The sequence below is a fragment of the Hermetia illucens genome, chromosome 3 (genome assembly GCF_905115235.1).
Source record: "Hermetia illucens chromosome 3, iHerIll2.2.curated.20191125, whole genome shotgun sequence".
NCBI classification, from domain to species: Eukaryota; Metazoa; Arthropoda; class Insecta; order Diptera; family Stratiomyidae; genus Hermetia; species Hermetia illucens.
The window spans coordinates 43,566,878-43,594,753 of record NC_051851.1 but is presented as its reverse complement, the minus strand read 5'-3'; the positions used below and the strand labels follow the sequence as shown (position 1 = coordinate 43,594,753).

The window sequence follows — 27,876 nt, the reverse complement described above, 5'->3', positions numbered from 1 at the left end:
TTTTCAGATCCAATATTTTTCCAGAATAATATAAAAAAAATTGAATTACCTGCCACTGTCAGAAGTTATTCTGCATGTAACAGCACCATCTCCAGCCTCCCTAGCGTCAACACTAATACGACTCTTGCTTCCTGATGGTTGCACTGTAGGAGCACATTCGACTATTTTGCACTTTTTAGCCTGCAAAGAATAAGATCGAGCAATTAAACTCTTTTCAATTAATAAAACGCGATATTCTTACTTCTCCAGTTGGATAAGCTTGGATCGTGAAAGGTGATCCTTCCACGTCGGTACCACCGTATTTGACGCTCAATTTATAGGGCCCACATTCATCCGGAACAAAAGTTACTGCATATGTTCCATCCTCGATTTGTTCAATTTTCGGAATTAATGACTTTCCTTTGGGATGCTATCAGAAAACAATTAAATATTTGAAGTCACTATCGAAATGCCGTATATAATATTGGGGCAAATAATCGGTTTTAAACACTATCTCACCTTGATTGAAACATTAATATCAGCTTCGCCTGCCTTTTTCGTATCGATTTGGAATTTGGCAGGTAACGATGCTGGCATCTTCTTCTTTTGCGTATCGCCAACTACTTTTACATTTTTAGTCTCAAATTTGGGGAACACAGTCATTACAAATGGGCTACGAAGAAGTAAAATGAATGTGATCAAAATTTAGGCATTTCAAGAAGAAAAGAATGAAAATCATTTTTCTATTCAGTTTCAGTATTTCAGGATTATTTTGCGTTTGCATTCTCATACACTTTCGTAGTTGTGCGTAAATATAACTACATGTGAATCTTTAATGTCTAGATATTGGGATTGTATTAATTTCTAACAAAGTGGTCTTAAATAAATAATTTTCCTAGATATTGTTATAGAATCGGCTTTGTCCTGAATGCGTGGGAGATACGGCTTCTTCAACAAGATAGTCGATTGGTAGTTATTTTAAAACATTCACCTTCATATTGTTGGCTAAAGTCCAAAATAAGAAGAAACTTTCAAACCTTTAGTTTTTTGTTTATCTCCTGTTTACTCCTTTCGAGTATAGGACATCTATACATTCAGGCAGTTTCATTACCATCACACTTAATGTTGCTCAAGTCATAAGGTCACAGCAGGAAGACAAACATAAATCAGAGTGAAATTATGCGGTGTTTCCAACGATTAATTAATTGAAATAATAAAACTTGTTGTTTCTTTTTCGTTGGTGTGGGTATTTATTCTTGCAAATACCGATATTTCGGGAACCACTTGTTCCCTTCATCAGTGCAAACAAGTTTGCAAACTTGCTTGCACTGATGAAGGGAACAAGTGGTTCCCGAAATATCGGTATTTGCAAGAATAAATACCCACACCAACGAAAAAGAAACAAACAGTTTGCAAACTTGCTTGCACTGATGAAGGGAACAAGTGGTTCCCGAAATATCGGTATTTGCAAGAATAAATACCCACACCAACGAAAAAGAAACAACAAGTTTTATTATTTCAATTAATTAATCGTTGGAAACACCGCATAATTTCACTCTGATTTATGTTTGTCTTCCTGCTGTGACCTTATGACTTGAGCAACATTAAGTGTGATGGTAAAAAGAAAACAACAAGTTTTATTATTTCAACAAACATAAATGTCCATTATAGTCGAAAACAGGGCAAGGAGATCGAGGGGTCAGTGCTCTAACTCTCCAAAAATCCCGCATTTTAGGGGTAGTATAATTTCCTGTCCACGGCCATGAGAGAATTCGGTGTCCCAACGAAATTGATAAGACTGACTAGGCTGACCCTGACCAAATGTGCGAGGCCAGATAAAAGTAGCAGGATCATGTAAATGCGAGAGGTACCATCCTCTTCAAGTTCACCTAACTACTGGCCTATGTTGACCATATAGAGATCATGGGAAGAACAACCCGAGATGTACAGTCTACCTTCATCCAGATCGAGCAGGCGGCGCGAGATCTTGGGCTGCACATCAATGAAGGCAAGACGAAGTATATGGTGGCAACGTTAGCGCCAAAACCAAAAGAACAAACAACACCGAATCGCACTGGTCAAACGAAAACAATGAAGATAGGAGACTGCAACGTAGAAAATTTCTCCTATCTAGGGTCGAAAATCACAACCGATAGCAGCTATGACGATGAAATCCGCGCACGGTTGTTGGCAGCCAACAGGGCCTATTTCAGCTTACAAAAACTGTTTCGCTCGAAAAGTCATCATAGGGTCAAAGCTATTACTGTACAAGACTATGATCTTGCCAGTCCTCATGTATTCCTCGGAGACTTAGGTTCTTAGCAAAAAAATCTTTGGCCCCCTACGTGAGGATGGACGATTCCCTAGCCTACATAACGACGAAATCTATGAGCGATATCACGACCGTCTGGGTGTGGACAAAATCCGGGTCAACGGGTTAGGTGGGCGGGTCACTTAATCCATATGGATGAGGATGATCCAGTCCGGAAAGTCTATAAGGGCAATATCTATGGTAGAAAAAGGAAACGAGGCAAACCCTGCCTGAGATGGAGCGATGGCGTAAGTCAGGACGCCAGACAACTTTTAGGGGTATCGAATTGGTGGACCTCGCGCGAAACCGGGATGTCTGGAGTTCCTTATTAAGGCAGGCCTAGACCGGATACCGGCGCCGCTGATAATGATGATAAATTGCTAAGAAGATTAAAAAGGAGTTAAGAGACTACTAGATAATAGATTCTACTTCAATCAGCAAAATATAAAAGATGTTAAAAATGTTAAGGTAATCTTAGATGATACCACATTCTAGGTCTTTCGAGTCGCATTTTCTCGGAAGCTCATTTTCTGGCCTTGCTTCTTGGAAATTCCATTGAGCATCTAACATCACGCAATACGAAGAAAAATTCTTAAAAGTGGGGGGTCAATTGCGCTTTGTTATTATAAGGTGCAAAGAGATATTAATTCGTTTGAGGTGAGTTCCAATAATGTAGATTCTAGATATATTAATATATATTTTTTTGGATTCGCTAGGTAAAAGAATGGGGCTGATTACTACATTTTCAACCTGAACTTACTGGCTGATTGTATAATAGGATATTGTTCCCGGAATCAAGGTAGTTTAGATGTTCCTAAAGCAAAAGTTTCTCCAGTATAGTACGAAAATCCAAAGAACCTATTTTATAATAAATAAGTGATAATCTTTCAGTACCACCTTTGCCCGCTATCGAAGGCGCACGTACATAACACATCGTTCAATAAGTCCCGGGACTAGCGTGGAGATGGCGGTAATAATGCCATTTATATACCAAGGTTCAGAAGTACCAACGTTCAGATAAGATGTGTCAAAATTTGATGTAATTCGAAACATAACCTAGAAAGCTATAGTGGTTAAAGTGACGCTACCTTTGCAATCGTGAAAAAATGGACCAAAACGAGTTTCGTGTGTTGATAAAACATTGTTTTCTAATAGGGTTCAAGCTGTTCAAGCTCAGCAATGGCTTGAAAAACGTTATCCGGACTCTACTCCGTCGAAAACAACCATTTGTTGGTGGTAGGCTGACCTGAAACGCGGTCGTGCTGATACAAATGATGCGGAACGTTCGGGTCGGCCAAATGAGGCAGTAACTCCCGAAAACACCAAGCAAGTATTGAAAATCGTGATGGGTGACCGCAAAACGAAAGTGCGCGAGATAGCTAAGATGGTGAACATATCAACTGGTAGTGCAGTTACTATTTTGCACCAAAAATTGGCTATGAAAAAGGTTTTTTTTTCCAAATGGGTGCCGCGTTTGCTCACAATGGAACAAAAGCAACAACGTATCAATGATTCAGAGAACTGTTTGGCACTGTTTACTCGCTATAAACAGGATTTTTGCGTCGATATGTGACATATGAATGAAACATATGAATCGATATGAAACATGGATTCACGATTTCACTCCGGAGTCAAGTCGGCAATCAGCTGAATGGCGTACGACCGGTGAAAGCTGCCTGAAGCGTCCAAAAACACAACAGTCGGCCGTCAAAGTGATAGCGTCCGTATTCTGGGATGCGAATGGTATAATTTTCATTGACTACCTCGAAAAAGGAAAAACCATCAATAGCGACTACTACATGATATTATTGGATCGTTTGAAGGCCGAAATAGCGAAAAAACGTCCACGCATGAAGAAGAAGAAAGTCATCTTTCATCAAGACAACGCCCCGTGCCACAAGTCAATCAAAACGATGACCAAATGCAACGAATTAGGCTTCCAACTGCTTCCTCATCCTCCGTACTCGCCGGATCTGATCAAAAAGATGCTCCAGGGAAAAAGATTTGGCTCAAATGAGGAGGTGATCGCTACTACTGAGGCTCATTTTGAGTCAAAAGACAAAGACTTTTGCCGATAAAATGTTGTTTTCATAGTTAGTCCCGGGACTTATTGAACGATGTGTTATGGACAAAACCGTTTTTGATTCTCCCTAGATTCCGTGAGAAGTGTAGACGAATTAACTAATATGAGACTTCAAGGAGATCGATTCTCAGTTTACAAATAGCTTCGTAATGCAAGAAGAGAAGAAACTAATGTTATGTTATGGAATCTCAAAATATTTCTGAACAAGTAATGAATTCTCCGAATAGCTCAGTGGTTAGAGCACTAGGTTTTCGTATGGAAGGTCGCGGTTCAAATTTCACTGGGGGTAGTGTAATTTGTATCATGACTTGACGTCGAATAGCAGTCGACTTAGCTGTGAATTAGTATCTGGGTCAAATCAGAGTAATAATCACGAACGAGCGCAATGCTCACCACATTGCCTCCTACTGTAATCCTGTAGTTTACCGTTACGGTCTTGAAGGGTCACTTCACTCACCAAAGGTTACGGCTTGGACTGGAAATACAAGATGAAGCATCATCGGGCCGTTTTTCTTCAATCTCTGTCGAACAGTAATCGTCAATTCAGAGCAATTCGTGACGGATGTTTTGACCCCAAAATTACAAGAATCTCGCAGATATTTCAGAAACACTAGGTTTCAGCAATGCCTAGTAAACGATATATTTCCTCTGAGTTCACCAAGAGCTGACATATTTTGACCTAGAAGAGCCCTGGTCTGAGTTAAGCAGAGTCCTTTTTATAGGGGCTCCTTAAAAGGAAACTATACCCTAATAATCCGACAATAGTGCGATAATTCAAGCTGAATATTCAGCAAAAATCCACTTCAAGAGAAACTTTTAGTCTACCTCCTACGTCAATTGAAAGACGATGTAACCAATTTTCTTGATGAACTCTTACGCAAATAAAGATTAGAGTTAACCGTCGCATGGATCTGATTTGATAATATGATATAAACTATGGGAAAATAAAGATAACTGAACACGAAATGTAAAATTATGTCATGAAAATAATGCAAATTAGGACGATCGATTTCACTAAGATGCGGAGCGGCCCTTAAAAAACTTTCTTTGGTTGCACCAGAAGTAAAGTGTTTTGCAACAGTAGATAATGAAGAAGAGGAAGTACGGATTAAATGTAACTCAAAACTTAATACAAAGGGTGCAAAGAAGATACCAACGTGCGGGGAAAAAACGAATTCTAGCCACGCGAAGTGTGCGCTGGCAACAAGGGGAGGGATAAAGAACCGAAATAGTGCAGGAAGTCACGAAGGAAAACGCGATAAGCATGTTCATTGTTTGAAAAAAAAAGTAAGAATACAAACGAGAAAAATACTCCGAACAAAGGGCAAAGTGAGAACAGCGCATTAAGGCAGAAGCAGTGGTTATACAACTAATAAAGGGGTCTTTAAAAATCTAAGGAATAAAGTTCTTTTTTCCTGAATTCTTTCGAAAAACATGCAATTTCGTTAGAAACCCGAAGCCAAATCACAGTTGATATAAAAGACTTTGACACTCTCACTGTTCAATAGGAAGTACAAACTTGTGTGATGGAGACATTTAAAAAGTACGAGCGTTTGCAAGACTAGCCAGTGAGGGGCTGAAATTTTATATGAACTAAGAGGCGTAAAAACTGGTAGAAATTTTACCGAACTCTCCATATCGGAGGAAGGACTGTAAAAATGCAAACAAAAGTAAACAGTGCTACCGTTGTGGTAAACAATGATTCAAGCGTAAAGCACTGCACCAAAGCAGCGCTTATGTGATTAATTGGCGTACCCCAAGTTAATATGCATGAAAGCAAAACTTGGCTCGAAGAAGAGTCTGGTACTGTGACGATATGGTAACTCCTTAACATCAGACTAGCTCCAGAACAAAATCGTTAAAAGAAGACGGTCAGAAGAAGAATGCTCCAAAATTGATATATAAAATTTTATTAGTAATAATAGACATAAACCAGAGTTCAACGGAAATAAATGTCAACGATAAAATGCTGAGGACTGCGCTTATGCAGAGTGCATAGCGTCCATGTTTCGAATTAAAGCAAATCATAGAAAACCAGCTATGTACTGGTAGACAAGTATTTAAAAGTATGGTAGTAGACATGCTAATGGCAAATGATGGAGGTTCTTTGCAGACGTAAATTTGCAACGGTACTGGTTCTAATTTGTAGCAGTGAAATATGGGGTACCTGTACAACGTGGGTCTGCACTTAGAGCTGTCTCGGCATATCTGGCACGTCAAAGCCAAGGTTCAGATATAGGTTGATGTGCCACGTAAGTATAGAAAATAGAGCCACCACGAACTAATGCAAAAAGGGATTCGAGGGCTCAGTCGAAGATGGAAACGATACACCGATGCTAAAAGTTACACGTGTCATCAAATACGATAATAAAATCAAAGGTTGAAAAAACGCCCAATTCAGTTAGTTTGAAACAAACGATGACTGTTGTTAGCCGAACTCAATGACGAGAATGGTATATGTATATTAAATTTAAAATCCTTAGTTTTTGCAAGAATTTTACTTTTGCATGACATAAACTTGGAAAAGTATAAAGAAATGCTTAGTTCTCCCCTCTTGATTACGATGTCAAATTAGTTATGCACTGGTCAATTAGATATGAGAGTAGTTAAGAACAGATCCAAATTAGGGGAAAGCAGATTAGAAATATTTTGGCTGCTTAAATAAGCCAATTTTCAGAGGAAATAACGTGTACCCATGATAGTATTAACTACTATCTTTGGAATCCGAATAGCTTAAAACCGTTCTTCAAACCTTACAACCCCGAGGAGCGAAAGAAAAGGTATAGTTTCAGCCAGGTTTTGATTCTTAGGAGGAAGAAGAAGGAAGAATTTTGGATTGGCGCAACAATCCATATTGAATCAGAGCCTTGAAGTGTATTAGAGCACTTCATTCAAGGTCGTAACGGTACACTACAGTACACTATAGGAGGCAATGTGGTCAGCATTGCGCTCGCCCGAGATTATTACCCTGATTTGACTCAGGTACTCATTCACAACTGAGCCGACTGGTATCCGACATTGAGTCACGATACCAATTCCCTCTGCCACCAGTGAGATTTAAACCGCAACGTTCCGCTACGACAGCCCAGCGCTTTAACCACTTGAGTCATCAATAATTATTTGATCAATAAAACGTATCTGATAACATCCTCACATCTTCAAACGAAAATTGCTTTCCATTTAAATATATTCAATTCCTTTTTCTCAATTTTCGGCTCTTATAAACACTCAATTATACAAAATTCCAGCGTATAAAAATGTTCTATATTATCTGTCCATAAAACCATGGTGGACGTAGCTTGGGTGAATATCATTTTTTCCAGTTATCTCAATTAAATTCCATTTTTTTAAACTGAAATTGGCAATTTCAAGTACAACAAAGTGTTTTTACTTACCTGCAAGGTACTTCTTGGTCAGCAAACTTAACTTGGGCCGTAAGAACAGAACCTTCCTTGGGTGGTACGTAATGAACGGCATATATTCCATCTCCTTTATCTTCAACTTTTAAATTTTCAATAGGTTTTCCCTCTGAGTTGCTAATAGTAACACCAACTTTTCCAGGTCCGGCATTGGAGACATCTACATTAAAGAATGTAGGAACTCCTTCACGTACTTCACCATGTTCAATTCCAGGACCGTAAACATTTACTTTATTTGAATCAACAGATTCCTCAACGAGAACACTGAAGGGCGATCCAGGAATATGTTTTTCGGCGAATTTAATAGTAATATCGTACTCGCCAGGTTCAACTGGCAAATATTCAACGTCACAACTTCCGTCTCTATTGTCAATACAGCTCATTCTAGCTTCCGATGGACCTTCGATAGCTAAAGAGAGACCACCAGTTCCAGCTCCCTTAGTTTCAACTGTAAATTTGCAAAGTTGGTTCGTCATTCCTTTTTCTAACCCCGGGCCATAAGCTCTGCATCTGTTTGGATCGCATTCACTCTTTACGTGAACAACAAATGGTGATCCTGGCACTGGAACATTATCATAAAGCAATTCTATTGTATGACGGCCCGCTTCGAATGGTGTATACATAATTTTGAAGACTTCATTCGAGCTTCCAGGAACAATTTTGCTTGGCACAATATTTCCACGGGGGTCAAAGATCGAGCAAGACAATTTGCTGGGTTCAACATTGCTTCCGATTTTACTCATATCCACCATGAAGTCCGTTGAGGCGTTCATGATCACACCTATTTGAGAAGAGGGATTTAATATAGCATCAATATATTCTGCAAATTTTTTTTAAACATCAAAAAAGGCTTATTAAATGAGTTTAGCTTGTGATCAAATACAAATGTTAATAAATTGCAATGAAGCTTTGGTTGTTACGGATGCCATATCAAAAAACAAAACCTAAGGGTTGAATTAGTCATAGAAAATTTTCTTTCTTTCTATCGTCTCACATTGTAAGTCGAACAATTTGAAAGTAAAAATGTTTCGCTGCGGTAAATATACCAGACGTATAATGGTACGAGTGTATTAAAAAATATATTCGAAACAGTATACAAATTGAAATAAACACTGAACCCTTTGGAACCGGGCCAATAAGTTTGCTTCTCATCAAGGTATTTATGTTGTTGGTTTAATACCAAGACAAATTGTCTGCAGGGAGTTAGTAGATACTACTTTCAAATCTGCACAAAAACGCATATTCAAAACAATTACTTAACCATGCTGTTATAAATATCGCTTGCCTGGATTTTTAAGTTACTATTTAGCGCGTCAGTGTCAATTACTTTCACTTTTCGCAAAAAAACACACATCACTCTACGAAAATAATTGAGAGATACCGTGAGGCTGTATTCCTAATCCGGATACGCGAATCTTATTCAAGTTCGGTTGCGGTAAGATCATCGCTTGAAACGGTGATCCGACAATATGACGATCGTTAAAAGTTATATTGACAGTATAATCTCCTACTTCTAAGGGCAAGTAAGCGACATTACATGTCCCATCACCATTATCACGGCAGCTGATTGCGGCTTCACATGGACCTTCTACTGTCACACCCAATCCACCCTGGCCAGCTCCTCTTGTATCTATTTTAAATTCAGCTGGTTGTCCCACAATACCTCTCTCCAATCCCGGCCCAAAGGCTCGAACCTTATTTGAGTCACTTCCTGTGAGACATTGTAGACGGAATGGCCTTGGTGTGATTGGCGTGCCGCCGAAGCATACACTTAGCAAATATTCACCCAATTGTGTTGGCGTGAAATTCACCAAGAAACCTTCGGCGGTGGGTATGACGTGAGCTTTAACACGACTGCCTGACGGACTTGTTATTGTTACGGCTAGATCTGCCTTCCCAACACCATTTGTAATGATACGGAACTGTTGAAGACTATTTACAGGTGCAGCTGTGTTTCATTCCATATATGAGTAAATTTTAAATTGATGTGGGAAAGGTGAATAATTTTTAGCACTAAGACAATATTTTGAATTTTCCTCAGTGTAGCTGAAATCAAGAACGCTTCGAAATTTCTTTAAATGTGAAATGAACAATACTACCACCAGAGCTCAATCGTTTTAAATTATGTATAGATTGAAATTCGTGCGTTCCTTGATTTTAGCCACTGGCATATACTTTACTTACTTGGCTCAAGACCATCCACTTTAATTTTGGAAACATCAACTGGATTCGACACAAAAACTTTCGGGGATATTGGAACTTTAAGACCTCCGTACTGTAGATTTGTTGTGAATGAACCAGCTGTTGGTGGAATGAGTTCAACTGAATATGTATTATCTTCGTTATCGATAATTCGAACTGGAACTTCAGCTTTTGTTTCTTCATGAATAACCGTTACTTTGAGCTCTCCATCGCCAGCATCCCTAGAATACAAATCGAAATGTATAGATGCAAACGTTGAGATTTATACTAATAACTTCCCAATTATTATGCAATGGTTTATAAAAGGATGTCCTAACTTAGCTAACCGTAATTACATGCATAGTAAAAAGTTGAATGCAGGGCTAAAATATTTTCTTGCAACAGCAGAAATTGAAGTATTAGCTATGAGATTTGCTAATATTTAGCACTTTTTTTCGCATGTAGAGGGTATATACTGGGGATCAGAACTATCGCGAGAAGGGGCGCTAGAACAAGAGGTGAAGTGTTGGATCTTTATTATTATGATACTATCAACGCTACGTTTGTGGAGTAATGGTCGTACTCCTCAGAATCCCCTTGCATTTTCGTCAAAAACAAGAATCCTTTCCTATCCAATGATTGTCCAGGGAGTGCAACAAATAAAAATCTCAAGGGAAACTCGGTCGGTACGAGAGTTGGATTAACTGCTAACTCCGGCTTGTTTTGGGATGGTGGAATATGACTTTACCTCTATTCACCAAAGATGATCGCCGCTTTGAGATCCTCTAGCTGGGCACAGTATACTTTTGCGATAAGGGTTTCGTTGTATCGTTGGTGGTTATTAGGATAGCTCGTGGACAACTCAGGAATCAAATTTTACAACGTAACCCAGGAAACCGATTCTTCTTTCTATGGGGATACGGTGTACTTCGAACCTCATTGATAGTCCAGCAATGCTATCAACAATTTGTCAGCGTCATGTTATCATGGAACTCTGGCCTGAGACAATAAGAAATGAAGAACTTCGACGGTGTATAGGACATCATATCTATCCGAGAAGTTTTGATTAGAAATGGGAAATGGCAGTGAACAGATATATCGCACATTGAGAAAGGGGGAAAATAAAAGCCACTATCACAGAATGACCAACGAATGGAGCGCCGAGAGATATACATGACGCAGAACTGCCATGGCAGAGCGGTTAACGCACTATGCCTTATATAGTGGTTTACGACAACCATATATTCAGAAACCGCGAAAATTATAACATTCAAAGTTGCCTTATTAGAAATGATGTTAAAATATCTTCATCGAAGCTCGGAATATTGGTCTGAAGTCTCTACCGAAGTGAAAATCACGGTACCAGAGACCATTATCCTGTTCTCCTTTGAATCTTAGTTAACATTCATTTCTCATTTGAAGGACACGGCCGTTATTTGAAAAGCATATGTCTGGTAAGCTCCGTAATTTAGGACTGAAGAATACAATCAAAGTCTTTTCTGTTTGTCGTAAAAGGCGACTGAAAGGGAAAGAATTTTCTGGGCTAGCAAAATGAAATTTTCGAAACTGTACTGCTACCGAGACGTCAAAAGCGCATCGGATAGGGACTGACCTCAACCTTTGAATATTGAAAACGGACTATGATTGGTTTCTGGAGTGTACAGACGTTCCTCGAGAATGGTAGCGAGGGTTGTTCTCTGCAACTCGAGGGAGAATTCCAGCGATATAAGCTGGACATTCTGGGTCTAAGCTAAGTAAGATGGTTACGTCTCTGTGGTTTTACGAATCTGTTGAGTTGACTTAACTGCATGGTTTTCTTAAGACACAGATTGATTTTGTAACCACATTCAGAGCGCCGATAAGACAATCACAACGGTACCAATCTATACCGAGTGCATGGCTCAGTTTATTCATGCTGGTGGATTCAAACTTAACAAAATCTCTACCGAACTAAGGAGTATGACACCCGTGTTGAAACGCAACTCCACGTTGAGGCCCGAAGGTCTCTATTCACTTGAAAGTAACCACAACTTCGATGAAACTCCCTTCAGAAGGCCAACCACTTTAATCAACCTGAACGCACATGAGACATGAATTCTCCTGGGACATGTGAATGCAGGGGCTATCCCGGTTCCCATGGAACCAGTACTCCGCAGTTAAGGTTTCGTGACCTGTTGCCACTTCCAATGAATCCCCGTGCAGACTCGGGTCTGATCGTCCTAATTAGACCTTTGGGGTATTCGCTTACTGCATCACAGCCAGCAAACTAAAGTGTATTCCGGTGCCACCACGTGGAGGTTAATCAACGCCATTTGATTTTAGTCCGGACGACAGGTTTGCTGAAGACGGCGCTTCATCGTTGTCAGCTTAGAGCACCCGTAAGATGGTGGAACTCTGGAGAGTACTCCTCTCCCTCTTGCCATACTAACGGAAATGTGATGTGATTTTCTACTTTGGAAGCTAAGTGGTAGCAGATGCTAATCCTGTGGTGGATTATTTCTGAAGGCTACCGAAAGCCGCATTAAGGAATGGTCCAACGGAAGTTGCCGATATAGTGGAGAAGGCTGCCTTTTATGAGCAATTACACGCAGCTCAGGAGAGGCTTTTCCAGGGCCCGAAAAGAAGGCGAAGAAGAATAAAAGGAAACAACTGACTACGCCGCCAGAGACTCGTCTGTCCAAAGACAAGAAGGCTGCAAACTACAAGCCGTAGCAGAAAAGACGAGGAAACGAAGAAGGACTAGAACGTCGGTTCTGCTTGTTAAGCCGACGTCAGGTAAGATATTTGCGGAAGTCCTTAGTGAAATCTGCTACAGGATGAAACCCGAAGACAACGGAGCAGAGGTGTCTTCCATACGGAAAACGAGGAGTGGCGGAGTCCTCATCGAACTGGCTCTGAAGACGACTAGCAAGAGTACGTTCTGCGAAGCGGTCAAGGAGTTATTGGGGAAGAAGGCTCTTGTTACTAGCCTAGAGCCCATGTGCTCTCTAGAAATTCGGGATCTTGACTGCCTCACAGAAAAGGTCGAAGTGGAGGAAACGATAAAGGTGAATATCTAGAGGTAGCCAATGCCCAGATACGTTTCATCTCTGTAAATGCTCGAAGCCGAAAACTCGCCTTGCTGGAAGCCCCTGAGCAATATGCGAGGAAACTCCTTAGCAGCGGGAAAATCAAAATTAGATGGCTAGTATGCAGGGTACGAATGCGGATAATCCCCACCAAGTACTAAACACATTAGCAACTTGTAAGAGACCGGACAGGAGGATAGCGTGCCGGAGATGCGGCTAGGTAGGTCACCAAGCGAAGGCCTGCAATGAAAGCGAAGGGATCGTAGCGCGTCTGGTGAGAGCGTCACACACATTGGGGGCTCGGGACGATGTCCAATCTTTAGTGTGGAACTGGAAAGTAAGCATGATCCGCATTTTACAAATTAACATGAACCGGAGTGGAACCGCCCACCAGTTGGTAGCGCAGTTCGCTTCAGAGGTAAATGCTGATCTAGTGCTAATCAGCGAACAATACCGAAACATGGACGGGCTTCATTTCATCTCGACTTATCGGGCACCGCTGCCATCTGGGTTCGGGACGACGTTTAGGTTCGTGTTCTTGCCGAAGGCCGAGGGAATGGGTCTGTCTGGATTCGGTGTTTAGGGATTACCTTTTTTAGCGTTTACTTGACCTCAAATGAGACGATGCCGGACTTTTGGCGCCGGCTTGAGGCTCTGGAGGACGCCGTTTCGGATATGGAGCGAATCGTGGTAGGTGGTAATTTTAATGCTGGGGCCGGGAAACGGATTATGGAAATGGCGGCGAGAAGAATAGTCGGGCGTACTAAATGCATACACATTACAAACTAGGTACAAATGGAACAATCGTGCATCCAAGTACCCAAATATTCTGAATTGAGAAATACACAAAATCTCTTATACCTACAACACCGAACTTTTGGCTTTCAGCTTTCCGGTTTCATGTAGCTGCAAGAATTGACTTAAAAATTTCGCTTACCTGGCATCAACATTGAAATGTGTTGCGACGTTAGGTTTAACTCCTGGTTCGAGCCATGGGCCGAATATTTGCACTTTTGACGGATCAAGTGGAACTCCAACGTAGATGCGATGCGGTGAATTTGGTGTTGCAACTCCACCATAGTTAACTGTGAAAAGTACGAAATCGTGAATATTTTATCTCTTGTGTTTCTGTGTATACTATTACCTTCAACAGTGTGGGGCAATCCAGAAATTGGAGAATATGTGCACAATTTAGTACCGTCCGGCTTATCCTTAAAGGTTACTGGTACGGTGGTACCGTATGCATCTTGAACGATAACTTCTAACGGGGCATTACCAGCCTTAGAAGTGTCAACTGTAAACGATGTCGCTTCTTTCAAGGTAACACCATTCTTTTGTAACCCTGGACCGAAAGCTTTCACCAGCTCTGGATGGAAGTCAGTACGTGGTAGAATTTGAGCTATGTGTGGACTTTTTGGAATGTCTTCGTTGTCGCAAAGAATATGCACAGCATATTCACCAACAGCAGTTGGATGATATTTGACTAACGCGGATCCATCGCCATTGTCATGGCACTCAATCTCTGCTTGTGATGGACCGGCCACCGTAAAACCTAATGCACCGGTTTCGCCATTGGTTTCAACTACAAACGCAGCTGGATAACCAACAACACCACTACGCAAACCAGGTCCATAAGCCACAATTGCTGATTCCTTCTTTGGTCCGACAGTGATTTCAAATGGACACTTTGGAATTTCTTGGCCACCAAATGTAACCATGATAACATAACGACCTTCCTTCACTGGATAATAAAGAGCCTCGTAAGTAGTGCCATTAACTTTTGTAACCATCACTGTCTGATTAGCGCCACCAGGACCGATGATTTTAACTTCTGGAACACCTTCGCCGGCTCCTTCAGTATGAATTTTGAAGTCAGCTTCATCTCCAACACGAACACCTGTCGCTTGAAGACCTCTTCCACTGGCACGTACTTTACGAGCATCCGAAATTGGTGCTACTTTCACGGGGAACGGACTGTTCGGAATTGGATTACCGGCATAAAATACATTTACAGAATGTAAGCCGACCAGTGGTGAAACATATTCACAGCGCCATTGGTCCTTCTCAATCTGTCGCAACTGTGCTGGAACTGATGTTTTGTGATTGGCTGGATCGATGATAATGACCTCAGGGACCCCGCGTCCAGCATCTGCGAAGAAAAAGTGTAACATTTACTGAAGCAATAGAATGGTTAGTTTTCATTTACCTTTAGTTGAGATATCGAAGAACGTCGATCGATTAATGGAAACGCCACTTGGTTGGATGCCAGGTCCTGAAACAGACACCTTTGACGCATCTCCAGCATGTCCTTCAACCTTAACTTCATATGGACTTTTTGGAATATCACGACCCGAAAATTTTATAAGAACTTTATGTGTTCCTTCCATTTGTGGTATGTATGATACCGAATATGTTAAATTTTTATCGTTGTTGAAACGAACGTCAGCCTTTTCTGCAACACCGTTGGGGCCAATGATTGTGACATCAACAACACCTGATAGTAGTTCAAGATATATGTAGAATACCCTTTCTTTTGAAAGTTAGCATTTTTACCTTTTCCGGCAGAGAAAGTTTCCACTGTGAAATTAGCTGGTGCCCCAACAACAGGTCCAATTGGTTCAATACCTGGACCATATGCACGGACTCTGAAAGCGTAACGAAATATTAATGCGATTTTATTACAAAGATTGCAGCACAAATATAAAGCGTATGTTAGGCGCTTCAGAAGCAAGTAGGTGGGTCATAGGAATTTAAAAAAAATAATCTCAGATTGATTGCGAAAAATTAAATAGATTTTGCTTCTAACGTAATTAATTCAATGCTAACAAGCTACAAATCATGAAAAATACTACAAAAAAAACCGAGGGATGTAAAAAATAGATGCACTAAAAATTTCACTTCGTCGAAACAAAACAAAATAGCCGGAGGGCATCTTATTTCCCTCCCAGAAGCAATTGTGGCAAATAATTTCTGACTCCGAGATTAATGTTTAATTTTCTGATAAGGATAGGTGGATAGATGTTTGCATACTCGTTACTTTTTGGCGATATTCTCCGAATTAGCGTGTTTTGCTTAAAGGTTCAATAGAAGGAACACAACCTAATCTACTTGCATCAATTTGCAGCTGTAGATATTTCAAATTTTCATGTCAAAATTGTCTTGTTAATTTTCAAATTACGAAACAATCATTTTGAAACAGTTGATAAAAATAATTTGGCGAAAGTTGCTTTTGTTATCCTTAATCTTGTTATAACGAATAAAGCGTAGCCGATCATTTGCAAAGATTGAAAAAATTTTGTTTGCATTCCAAACTTACCGTGGGGGTGGAATGCTGCTTGAACAAAACCATAATTAAATGAAAAGAAATTACTATTATAGAATTCCGAAATTTTTGTGAATACTTTACAAAATTATTTACTACTTAACCAGCAATTGAATGTTAAAAGTGAAACCAAGTAAAATGCCTTAAATGTGAATTATTATTTAAGAGATATTATGCTTGAAAGATAAAGGTCGTCACATTATTTGGAAATGGTGTTCAGTGCCTTTAGAAAAGCCGAATAGACCTTTCATGGCCGTATTAGCATTAGACATATTCCACTTGGCACTGATTCGCCATTATATCGAAAGTCATACATTCACGTTTTCTACATGTACATAAAAGATTTCCTCATAAATTATTTCTTACCTATTCGGATTTGTCTTTGGTCTTAATGGGGCTCCACTCTTCAATTTAGCATTCGGATATTGCGACAAATATGTCATCATTGATTGTTCATCAATGTTTGGATTAACCATTTCCTCAGGTTTGATCAATTGTCGGACGTTCAACCAATCATCAGCCAAGCCCATAGCTTCGGAGGCGTTTTGCACGGCATCTTTTGGATCCCAGATATCCCAGTCAGGGCATAAGCCAGGGGCACAAGCATCAACCAACGCGCCGACAGCTTTGCCACTGGTCCAATCTGTTGTGAAATTGTTGATTGGCAATTCGGGTATTCTCGTGTGAATCCAATTAAGAAGTCTGCAATGAGAAGGTATTAGGGGTTTAATTTTTCACTTAAGATGATTAGAAAAATGCATTTACCTTTGTTTCGGCGTTGATTCTGACCCATTAACTCGATTATCCTCCTCACCTTCCCACATGGGCATTGAAATTGAATAGTGAAGAATCAGAGTCCATATTAATCCTAAAATAAGTTTGAGCTTGCAGTCGACGATATCGGATGAATCTGAAATGGAAAAAGAAATATTCAGTGTGTTTTCGTAGAATAGATTGAGGTTAATCTATGGATTCGAAACAAAAACTTTCATATGCATTGAAGTCGCGACACCGTTAATTACCACCATGATGGCGATCACACTGTATATACTTATTCTCTTTGGTTATACCAACCAAAAACTATTTACGTTTTTTCCTAAACATTACGCTTCTTGAGAAGCAATTAAGCCCATGAAAGGAGATCAATGAAGTTAAAATGTAATTTCTCTACATATAGCGACAACTGGTTTTTAGTTTTCTATAAATATCAACCATATTAGATATACCACGTTCTTTACATAGCAAAACGATGCGCTTAGAAGATTGAAGATTAGCAAGTTAGAAAGCTGGAATGGCAAGTGAAGATGTTGAACAATTATAGACACTAATGTCACCGTGCAATGTTCCAGTGAAGTTCAGTATAGAATCAAGGTCAGTGCACATGCATACAACAGCATTCAAGGTAATTTCAAGTATTTGCTCTCTCTTGACTCGATTTTAGAAAACATGAACTACAAAAAATTATAAGAGCATTTATTATGTAATAATTGACTTTTTAAAGTAGAATAAGCGACGCAAATGCTCTCATCCATAGACTGGGAGATAATTAGAACTCCTTCCCTTTAAAAAGCAACGGTTATATTGGCAATAAATGCATTTCTATGATACAACTGTTTGAAAAAGCTTTACTTAAGCGTAAAAGTACGTATTACATGGAGGATCAATCGCTTAATATTCTCTGTAAAGATAAGGTTTTTTTTACGTTAGACGATCGATTATAGAGCACGCAGAATAAATTAAGAGCATTAGGAGAGAATCGATGCTGCAAGAAGTTGATTCTGAAGATCGGCACCTAACTCGAGTGCGATAATTGAAAGGGTATCTGCGTGCTAATAGTATCAAAGAACACCGTGAAAGCTTGTTCGGAAAAGAATAGGTTGGTTTTCGTTCTGGATCCTCCTGTACCGTCTACGCTGATACCCTTCGGATGATTGTGAAGCAGTGTGCGAAGTTTAGATCTTTACTTCACCTGCTTTTCATCGATTTCGAGAAGACTTTCGGCAACGTCAATAGGCAGTTCATCTGGAGTGCCTTATGAAGGAGGAGCATTCTGAAGAAACTAAGAGCAGTTACCCGAACGACTGAAGGGATTAATGGACGATGTTATCTTTCCTCAAACATCTCGACTACGCTGATGACCTTGACCAAAATTTGTATACATATCTAGGAAGCAGCATTTCTGATAAATGATGGCATGCAATGGAACCCACTATTGTAGGATGGTAGGCGTGTTTATCGCTCTAAAACTACGTGGTGCAGAACATTGCAGCAAGAGTGCAAACTTCTCGAAAACTCGTGGGGCTCAGCTCCCCCACGACACCGCCAGGAACCAACAACGACAGCTCGTTGGTGTGGTTGACGCACTGTGCTTAACAGGGTGTTTACAGCAAGCAAAAATGTTATTGCTACGACTATTATAGCGAAGCACTCCACAATGAGATAAACATTTCTCATAATAATTTGTATGAAAGAGTACTCACTAGCGATCATGGCCACTATTGGTTAGATGTTGCGTCCCTCACCCATTGTGTCGTGACAGTCAGTGAATCGATATTAGTGAGGTTTTGTGTTACCCAAAATCTTAAAAAAATTCTTTGGTGCGATGATTAAATACTTTTATTTCGAAAACAACAACGGAAGAGATTAAAGCTGTATTAGGCGAAAATTACAGGTTTACAATTGGGTAAATAAATTTATATATGGCCGAAATGATATATAAAATATATGATCGACGAAATATGTATGCACTATTACACTTCAGAGACAAAGCAACAGTCTAAACAATGGAACGAGCCCTGAAGAAGACAAGAACGATAAAATCGGTCGACAAGGCAAGGGCCACATTTTTCTGGAAGTCACGTCGAATTATCTATAGCGACTACTTGGAGAACTTAAAAACAATAGCTGGTCACTATTCAACGGACTGACCGAAGAAATCAAGAATAAATGCCTTCATTTGAAAAAGAAACAAGTCGGAATACCGGAAGATGGGCACTTCGAGTTTATGTTATTTTATGTGAGAAAGTTTCGGTTTGATGTGTTCTGAGCACGAGACTTGCTTCTCTTTTTGAGATACACATTGTGAGCCCTCACTTCTCACAGAAATCAGTTTCGAAAAGTAATAATTGAGTCGTCATTGGATGCCCCGCATGACTATAGAGGTACTATTCGCTAGAAATCCAACCAAATCCTAGCCTATGCTGACGATATTAATATAATGGGAATGACAACCAAACATCCACAAACTACCTCATCTAAATCGGGCAGTAGGGCAAACAGTAATGAAGGTAAGACGAAGTGCATTGTTACGTCAGCAACAAAGACAAAAACAACAACAACATGCAATAAATCTAGCACTGGTCAACTGAAAAGATGGGGAATACAATTTTGAAACCGTTATTTAGAGTTGAGAAACATAACCGTCAACAGCTATGACGACGAAATTTACGCATTGCTCTTGCAAGCCAACTGAATCTTTTTCACTTACAAAAACTGTTCCGCCCGAATCTCGTCTCACTATGGAGTCAAAGCCTTGTTGTTCAAGGCAATGATCTTATATAAGGACCTTATGTATTCTCAGGAGACTTAGAGTTTTAGTAAGAAATATTTCGAACTCTCAGTCGCATTCGGGAGGAAAATCCTCCGAATAATTTTTGACCCCCTTTAGGAGTATGGACAATTCCATAGATTATATAAAGATAAAATTTATGAGCGATACAACAACCGGTTGATTTTGGCTAAAATTCGTCTCAATAGGCGGCGGTGGGTAGGTCACCTAATTTGCATGGGTGAGAGTACTCCAGTCGGGATAGGGTATAGGGGAAATATTTGCTGTAGAAAAAGACCTGGCAGACCCTGCTTCAGATGGAGCAATAGCCATGACACTATGCAGATGGTGTTAATATCGAATTGATGGACTTCGGCGCAAAATCGGGATCTTTGGGGTTCCTTATTAAGCCACGCATAGACTGAAATGCACAGAGAAGAGTTTCATTTCATCGACTACGATTAGTTGTAGGCAGTTCGAATGATGGTCACATCCTTCTGGAGCCAGCTTTTAAGGTTTTGTGTGATTCTTGCCAATTGCTACAGTTCCTCAATTGTTATGTCCCGATATTTTTGCTTGAGTTTTATCATAATTTGTATCAGGAGTTTTAGCTCTTTTATTTTGATTATTTCTATTATTAATTGTTTATATTTTTGATTGCTGCCGGCCCAAGTCTCAAGCCCCCGTATGGAGTATATGATCGAAATTTTTTTCAATCCTCGCGTTGTACATACGTTCCAGTACGGGCAGAAGACAGCGTCCGGGAAACGCAGCATTTACATTGGTTTGCTGTTCCTGGATTTAGAAAGCGAATGTTCTGAAGCGTTACACATCGATTAGCAGCAGCCCGGCATAGAGCTGTTGGAACCGTCGGCGTGTAATACAGTGAGTATGGTTTCGAGTGGTTCAATCTTTGCCAGACTGCAGAGGAATACTCCGAAATGCAATCTCCACATTTTGCTCCCTGGAGGACTTGATCCGTCCATCGTGAAAGTTGTAACTGAAGGGGTTTTACAAGACTTGGATACTGCAACTGTGTAGCCACCATTAAATGCGGGGTATTGAAGCATGTCACCACGACGTATCGGTTCTTTGGCTGGAGGACGGTTCGGCATAAGCAGTAGGAGCTCGCAGTGCGCTTTAGAATCCAACAAATTTTCTACAGGTGTCGAAAACGAACGCATATATCGAGGTTGAGCAACTGTCTAGGCATACTTTGGTATGTCCTCAACGGTGGCGTAAGATTCGAAAGAGCTGTGCTGTATTAGCCAATTGCTACAGTTGTACCCCCGATGAGGATCTTGTAAGGGCACACCCTTTGAGAAATCTTCCATCTGGTTCGTCAATAAAACATCGTTCGTTCGGGGAGGGAAATATGGCCGAAAGGTTTAGGTATTAATAAGGACAACAGAAGTAGGCAGAGGCCACCTTTACTTTAATGATTTTTCCAGTCCTCATCCAAGGTTCCATTTCAATTTCTAAAACCATTTCCTGAAATTCAAAATCATGGCTCCTTCGAGGACAAGTTAGCATGATAATCGTACCATGACGGCTGCATTTTCCATTTAGGATAGGAAAAGACAACCTCGTAGTAAGTAATTTCAAAACGGACGTTTGTTTCAGGAAAGGAAAAATATTCCATTTAGCTTAAAAAATATATTAACACTTTATCTAGCTGCCACGTTTTCATATAGTTTCAAAAAATTCACTGCTCGCAATGAACGAAAAAAATATGATTGGACAGTTTATTTGAACTGTTTATCAGATTGTCCTGACAGTTATTCAGGTAGTGATAGTGGTGATGAAAGTGATGCAGCGATATGATAATTCAGGACCGAGCTTCTGTATTGCCATTAAGAGATAGTGATTCAGAAAGTGACGAAACAAGTAACATCGATCTTATTTCGATTATGTCTATATATATTGTAGATTTTAGTATATTTTGTAAACTAAAAACCCTTACAATGAAGAAATGAATATCATTTGGCGTTAACATCATGAAAATAAATATTCCATTAACCCTAATAATAGAAAGCCGACGCTTTGTTTGAGAATGCAAAACAGAGGGAGCGGTCAGCCGGAGGAGTGTTAAGAACATTGGTATATAGTAATATATACTCGAATAAAATTAAAAGAAGTACATTTTGTAACTTGACTGGAAGCTCCTCTTCCATCCTAGAATCATAAAACTGAAGTAATATAGGGAACAATATTGAACACGATACTAGAAAGTTTCTGGCAATCCTATTATTATTAACAAAGTTATAGAAGGTTTTATTTATGTTTTTCACGTAAAAATTGACTTCATTCTAAGGGATCGAGTGTCAGAATCGCATTCAAGTGAATAGCCTGGCATTCATACCACGAACTATGTATATATCTACAAATACATCATCATCAACGGCGGAACAACCGGTATCCGGTCTAGGCCTGCCTTTATAAGGAACTCCAAACATCCCGGTTTTGCGCCGAGGTCCACAATTTCGATGTCCCTAAAGGCTGTCTGGGGTCCTGGTCTAAGCCATTTTTCCATCTCAGGGAGGATCTGCTTTGCCTTCTTTTCCTACCATAGATATTGCCCTTATAGATTTTTCGGGGTGAATCATTCTCATCCGCCCACCGCAACCCATTGAACCGGATTTTGTCCACAACCTGATGGCCATGATGTCGCTAATAGATTTCGTTGTTATGTAGGCTACGGAATCGTCCGTCCTCATGTAAGGGATCAAAAATTCTTCGGAGGATTCTTCTCTCGAACACGGTCAAGAGTTGGCAATTTTTCTTGCTAAGAACCCAAGTCTCCGAGAAATACATGAGGACTGGCAAGAACATTGTCTTGTAAAGTAAGAGCTTTGGCCCTATGATGAGACGTTCCGAGCGAAACAGTTTTGGTAAACTAAAATGGGCTGCCAGCAACCGTGCGCGGATTTCATCGTCGTAGTTGTTATCGGTTGTGATTTTCGACCCTAGATAGGAGAAATTTTCACCGGTCTCAACGTTGTAGTCTCCCATCTTTATTCTTTCCGTTTGATCAGTGCGGTTTGATGTTGTTGTTTCATTGGTTTCTGGTGATGATGTTGCCACCATATATTTTGTCTTGCTTTCATTGATGTGCAGCCCAAGATCTCGCGCCGATGGCCGCCTGCTCGATCTGGATGAAGGCAGTTTGTACATCTCGGGTCGTTTTTCCCATGATGTCGATATTGCCAGCATAGGCCAGTAGTCGCGGGGACTTAAAGAGGATTGTACTCCTCGCATTTACCTCAGCATCACGGATCAATTTTCCCAGGGCTAGGTTAACGTTCCGCCGATGTTCTGGTTGTTCAGTAGTTCATCAAAGTACTCAACCCATTGCCCCAATCTGCCCATTCTGTAGGAAATCAAATTTCCCTCTTTCTCTCGCCAGGATGAGCATCGAGGTGTGTAAGGCTTCATTCTGCTGACTTGTTGGTAAAACTTGCGCACCTGGTGCGGTTGCTCCCAGTACTTTTCTGAGTTCACAGACCTGTTGGTTCTCCTAGGCTTCTTTTTCCGTCTGTGAAGTCGCTTCTCCGCTCGCCGGAGTTGGTGATAAGTCTCCGCGGGTGCCCCCGTCCTTTGAGAATGCAACATTATGCTTCTTCTCCAGAATCTCTGTTGATTGCGTTTATTGCGGCATTCATTTCCCCCTTATAGGTGTTACGGAAGGCTGCGTTGTGGATGGCTTCAGTGTTAACTCTCACCTGATTATCAGAGGGGATTCTGGTTGGTGTTGTTATTCGAGCTCGTAGCACCATTCCAAGGAGATAGTGATCCGAGTCTATATTGGCCCCCTTATATATTTTGACATTCATCATGGCTGAGAGGTAGCGGCGTTGAATCAACACGTGGTCAATTTGGTTGAAAGTGGTCCCGTCTGGAGAGGCCCACGTTTGTTTGATCTACAAATACAAGCGGACGAAAAGTAAGTGGAACCATTCGTCAATCTCATGGAGATCCTACAATATTAAACATGGCATCCCACATGCATGTTGTAAATGTCTAACCAACATTTTTATCAAATTGTTTACTGCTTCATAGAAAGACCGTCGCAAGTACGTATTTTCTTTTGTTTGTCCTTTCCATTTATCACAAATAAAAATCGCAAACAAGGTTGTATCAAGCATAACAAACCTTGCAGTTATGAATTTCGACTTCATAACATACAAATAACACTCTTGAAAAAAACATTTTCGTCCTCTAATTGTACAATATTCTTTGCTATATTTAGAAATTGCTTAACTCTAAATTTCCAAATATTTCAAAAGCAATTAAAATGAATTATGACAGTGAGGAATGAATAGGAAAAAAAATTGAAATAAGTCAAACATGGCAATGGCTTAATTTTTCAATGAATGATACTGAAATATATAGTATAAATATGTAGCACATACTGAAGCCAATTTTCACTCAATTCGTCCTCACTTTTTTTTGCAATACACGTACATATGCATAAGATTTATATGCAAATTGAGTATTTACGATGATTTCAATTGGTATAAAAATATCAACGAAATGTAGCCAATTTGAAGTGATATTTACACAACCTTATCACTGTCGGGTGAGATCATCTTTCGCTGCACCCATAATAAATGTGTAACCTAAAGCGATTTAAACTTGAATCGTCTTTATAAGATAAATATGTATGTACAAGTGTGTGGTTCTCAATGAAATGAATAAAACATCTTTAAATTAGTGAATTCCTGATCAGAAGAGATAAAAGTCAAGCCATAGATAAGGTTAGTTTTCTACGAGTTATATGTAATATGATAAATTGTGTTATGAAAATGTAATCTAAAAGTCTCAAATTTTGATTGATCAGCCAATAATGAATGTACATTGCGTTCAAAGGGTTCAAATTGCGCCATTAAATTTTTGACCACCTCCCATTTCTTTACCGATCCGAAAAGGTAGTCATGCAGTGGCATATCTGCATATCACGATGACCAGGAGCACAGGTCCGCCTGCTGCAGCTGTTTCGCCACAATCTGTGGCGACCACTTCAGCAGGTTCGCGTAGGAAGCGGATGAAATGGACTGAAGAAATGAACCTCTTCATCATCCGCTCCTACTACGAAATAACGGCGGGGGCGGATACAACATCTTACCGCCCCTTGTTGCACCAGAGATTCGTCGAGCGTTTCCCGCAATTCGCGCACGTGACTGTGCAGCGAGTCGCAGACCAGTACCGCTTTATTACTCGCAGCGACACAATCCCGGCCACCATCAGGGAGCGTGTTCGACTTGAAGTCATCGGGGAAACTGGTGACCGAGAGTCGATGGGGGCAGAGGCGGCGGCATCAACAACACCACGCCGCACTGCAGGCAACAGGTTCAGTACTCGCCGAAGCACTCTTCTCCACCGTCCAGCTGAGGTTTCCGCTGAGGTTCGGGACGAATTCCAAAGAGCGTGTATGGAATTCTCGGATATGGATCCTTTGCATAGACCAGGTATTCCTAGGCTCTATGCATCTCCAGCAACTCCGAGAATTCTATCTCAAATCAATGATGAGATTGCATCTCGACTGTGTGCTGATATGTCGCTGCTGCAACTACAATCACTTGTGTATTGTGGTGCAGTTGCGGCTATTAGATTGCACGGTCAGAAGATTCGCTTTCGCGTTATTGGTTTGAGTGACAAAAGAGATCCACCATGGAAAATTCGTCTGGAACGTCGGCGGGACTCACTAAGGCAGGACATTGCTAGACTGATTCAGATCAGCACTGGCAGTGCCAGCCGACGGGTGAGAAATAAAGTGCAGAGGGTTTACCGGAACTATGCCATCCCCTGTGAGACACCCGTTGTTGAAATTCTGGACACATTAAAACAGAAACTTTCTGTCATATGCAGTCGGTTACGACGGTATGGCGAAAGTTATTCCAGACGTGTCCAGAATGCAATATACGCGAGGAACCAGCGGAGCTTTTTCAGATCTCTCAACGAATCCCAACAGAGCGCCCAGACAATACAGTTCTCGGTGACGGAAGCGAAAGAGTATTGGGGTGGACTTTGGGGGTTACCTGCCCAGCATGCTGAGCATGCTGAGTGGATCACCGCCGAAGGCACCCGCCATGCCAATACACCTGGCATGAATTTCGCGGATGTTACCGAAGAGGAAGTTCGACGAGCCATAAACAGCTCGAAGAACTGGAGGGGCCCAGGTCTGGATCGGGTGCAGAATTTCTGGTATAAGAAATTTACCAGCGTACACAGTCGGTTGGCACGCAGTATAAATGAGGTCATGAGTCGGCCGGAGGAATTTCCACCTTTCCTCACTGCGGGGATTACCTACCTTATCCCTAAGAAGGACACGGCGCAGGACCCCGCAGACACAAGACCGATCACTTGCTTACCAACCCTCTACAAATTCATCACGTCCATTATTAGTGGAAGGATCAATGCGCACCTCGAGAAAAACAACATTGTGTCCGAGGAGCAGAAGGGCTGCCGAGTTGGGTCAACGGGTTGCAAAGAGCAACTCATTATCGACTCGGTAGTTGTAGGACAAGCAACTAGAGGCCAGAGAAACCTCTTCAGTTGCTATATCGATTATGCCAAGGCTTTCGACAGCGTTCCGCATACCTGGCTAATCGATATCCTACATCTGTATCGCATTGATCCGAAATTAATAAAGTTTTTGGCGACAGTCATGGAAGGGTGGCATACCACCTTATCAGTTCGTACATCTGAGGGTGCTAATACCTCAGAGCCCATCCGAATACGGAGGGGCATCTTCCAGGGGGATTCATTGAGTCCCCTTTGGTTTTGTATGGCACTGAACCCCCTTTCATGGCTACTGAATGATGCTAGAGGGCATGGTTTTGCAATAAAGTATGGCCTACGTGCTAAGTGCGAACTGACACACTTGATTTACTTAGATGACATCAAGATGTATGCTGGTAATGACGACCATCTTAGAAGTCTGTTGCGAATAATAAACATGTTCAGCCGTGATATTCGGATGGAGTTTGGATTAGACAAATGTCGAATTCAAGCCATCCGCAAAGGTCATCACGAGCCACATGCCGGACATAGCATTGGTGACCTCCACATCGAAGCTATGACCGAGACAGACTTCTACAAGTACCTAGGAATTCTGCAAGGAACCCATGCTCGAGTTGGTGATCTGAAAGAAGCTCTGCTGTCCGAATTCCTGCGACGTGTAAAGCTGGTGCTGAAATCGCATCTCTCGGGGAAGAATAAAATAAGCGCGTTGAATGTATTCGCCATTCCTTCACTGGCTTATGCATTCGGAATATTGCCGTGGACGAAGACCGATCTGGAAAACGTCCAGCGGCGGATACGGACAACTATGTCCAAATTCCGAATGCATCACCCAAAGTCTGCCGTGGAGCGGATGAACCTGCCTCGTGACATCGGAGGTAGAGGCGTGGTTGACGTGGCAGCACAACATCATCGCCAAGTCGACTCGCTGCGCGCTTATTTTTACAGCAAAGAGCAGGCGAGTCCCTTGCATGCGGCTGTCTGTAAGGCAGACTGTGGACTGACTCCACTTAACTTGAAGGATCAATCCTTCAATCCTCTGAGTGGGGTGAAGTCGGACCAAGAGCGGATCGATGAATGGAAGTCGAAGGCAATGCACGGTAAACACGTGAATTGTCTTTGGCAGCCATTTGTCGATTTGCATCTGTCGAACAGATGGCTGTGTGCTGGGGAGCTCTTTGCTGAGACGGAGGGGTTTATGTGTGCCATTCAGGATGGCGTGGTCGCCACCCGAGCTTATAAAAAGGTCATCATGAAAGAACGGGTGGAGAACGACCAGTGCAGAATGTGTGGTTCGGCGTTAGAGACGTTGGACCATCTCATTTCTGGCTGTACTGTTATGGCATCGGTGCAATACATCACCAGGCATAATGCTGTATGTAAGGTTATCCATCAAAACCTTGCATATAAGCATGGGCTGATCACGGGGACATGTCCGGTTTAC

The 27,876-nt window shown here is 41.1% G+C and overlaps 1 protein-coding gene across 2 annotated transcripts in view; it reads right to left on the bottom strand.

Moving 5' to 3' along the window:
* LOC119651104 (filamin-A) overlaps nucleotides 1-27,876 on the bottom strand; it is a 163,431-nt gene that overhangs the window by 71,157 nt on the left and 64,398 nt on the right. Inside the window, exons 3-14 of one of the 2 annotated variants that reach the window (XM_038054463.1) lie at nucleotides 17,129-17,273; nucleotides 16,730-17,065; nucleotides 15,595-15,686; nucleotides 15,248-15,535; nucleotides 14,186-15,190; nucleotides 13,979-14,126; nucleotides 9,977-10,215; nucleotides 9,174-9,740; nucleotides 7,769-8,573; nucleotides 499-652; nucleotides 242-409; nucleotides 50-180 (exon numbers count right to left, since the gene is read on the bottom strand). In XM_038054463.1, the coding sequence (XP_037910391.1) occupies nucleotides 50-180; nucleotides 242-409; nucleotides 499-652; nucleotides 7,769-8,573; nucleotides 9,174-9,740; nucleotides 9,977-10,215; nucleotides 13,979-14,126; nucleotides 14,186-15,190; nucleotides 15,248-15,535; nucleotides 15,595-15,686; nucleotides 16,730-17,065; nucleotides 17,129-17,273 (4,078 nt within the window). The remainder of the gene's footprint in view (nucleotides 1-49; nucleotides 181-241; nucleotides 410-498; nucleotides 653-7,768; nucleotides 8,574-9,173; nucleotides 9,741-9,976; nucleotides 10,216-13,978; nucleotides 14,127-14,185; nucleotides 15,191-15,247; nucleotides 15,536-15,594; nucleotides 15,687-16,729; nucleotides 17,066-17,128; nucleotides 17,274-27,876) is intronic. The other variant, XM_038054464.1, reaches the window with a different exon arrangement.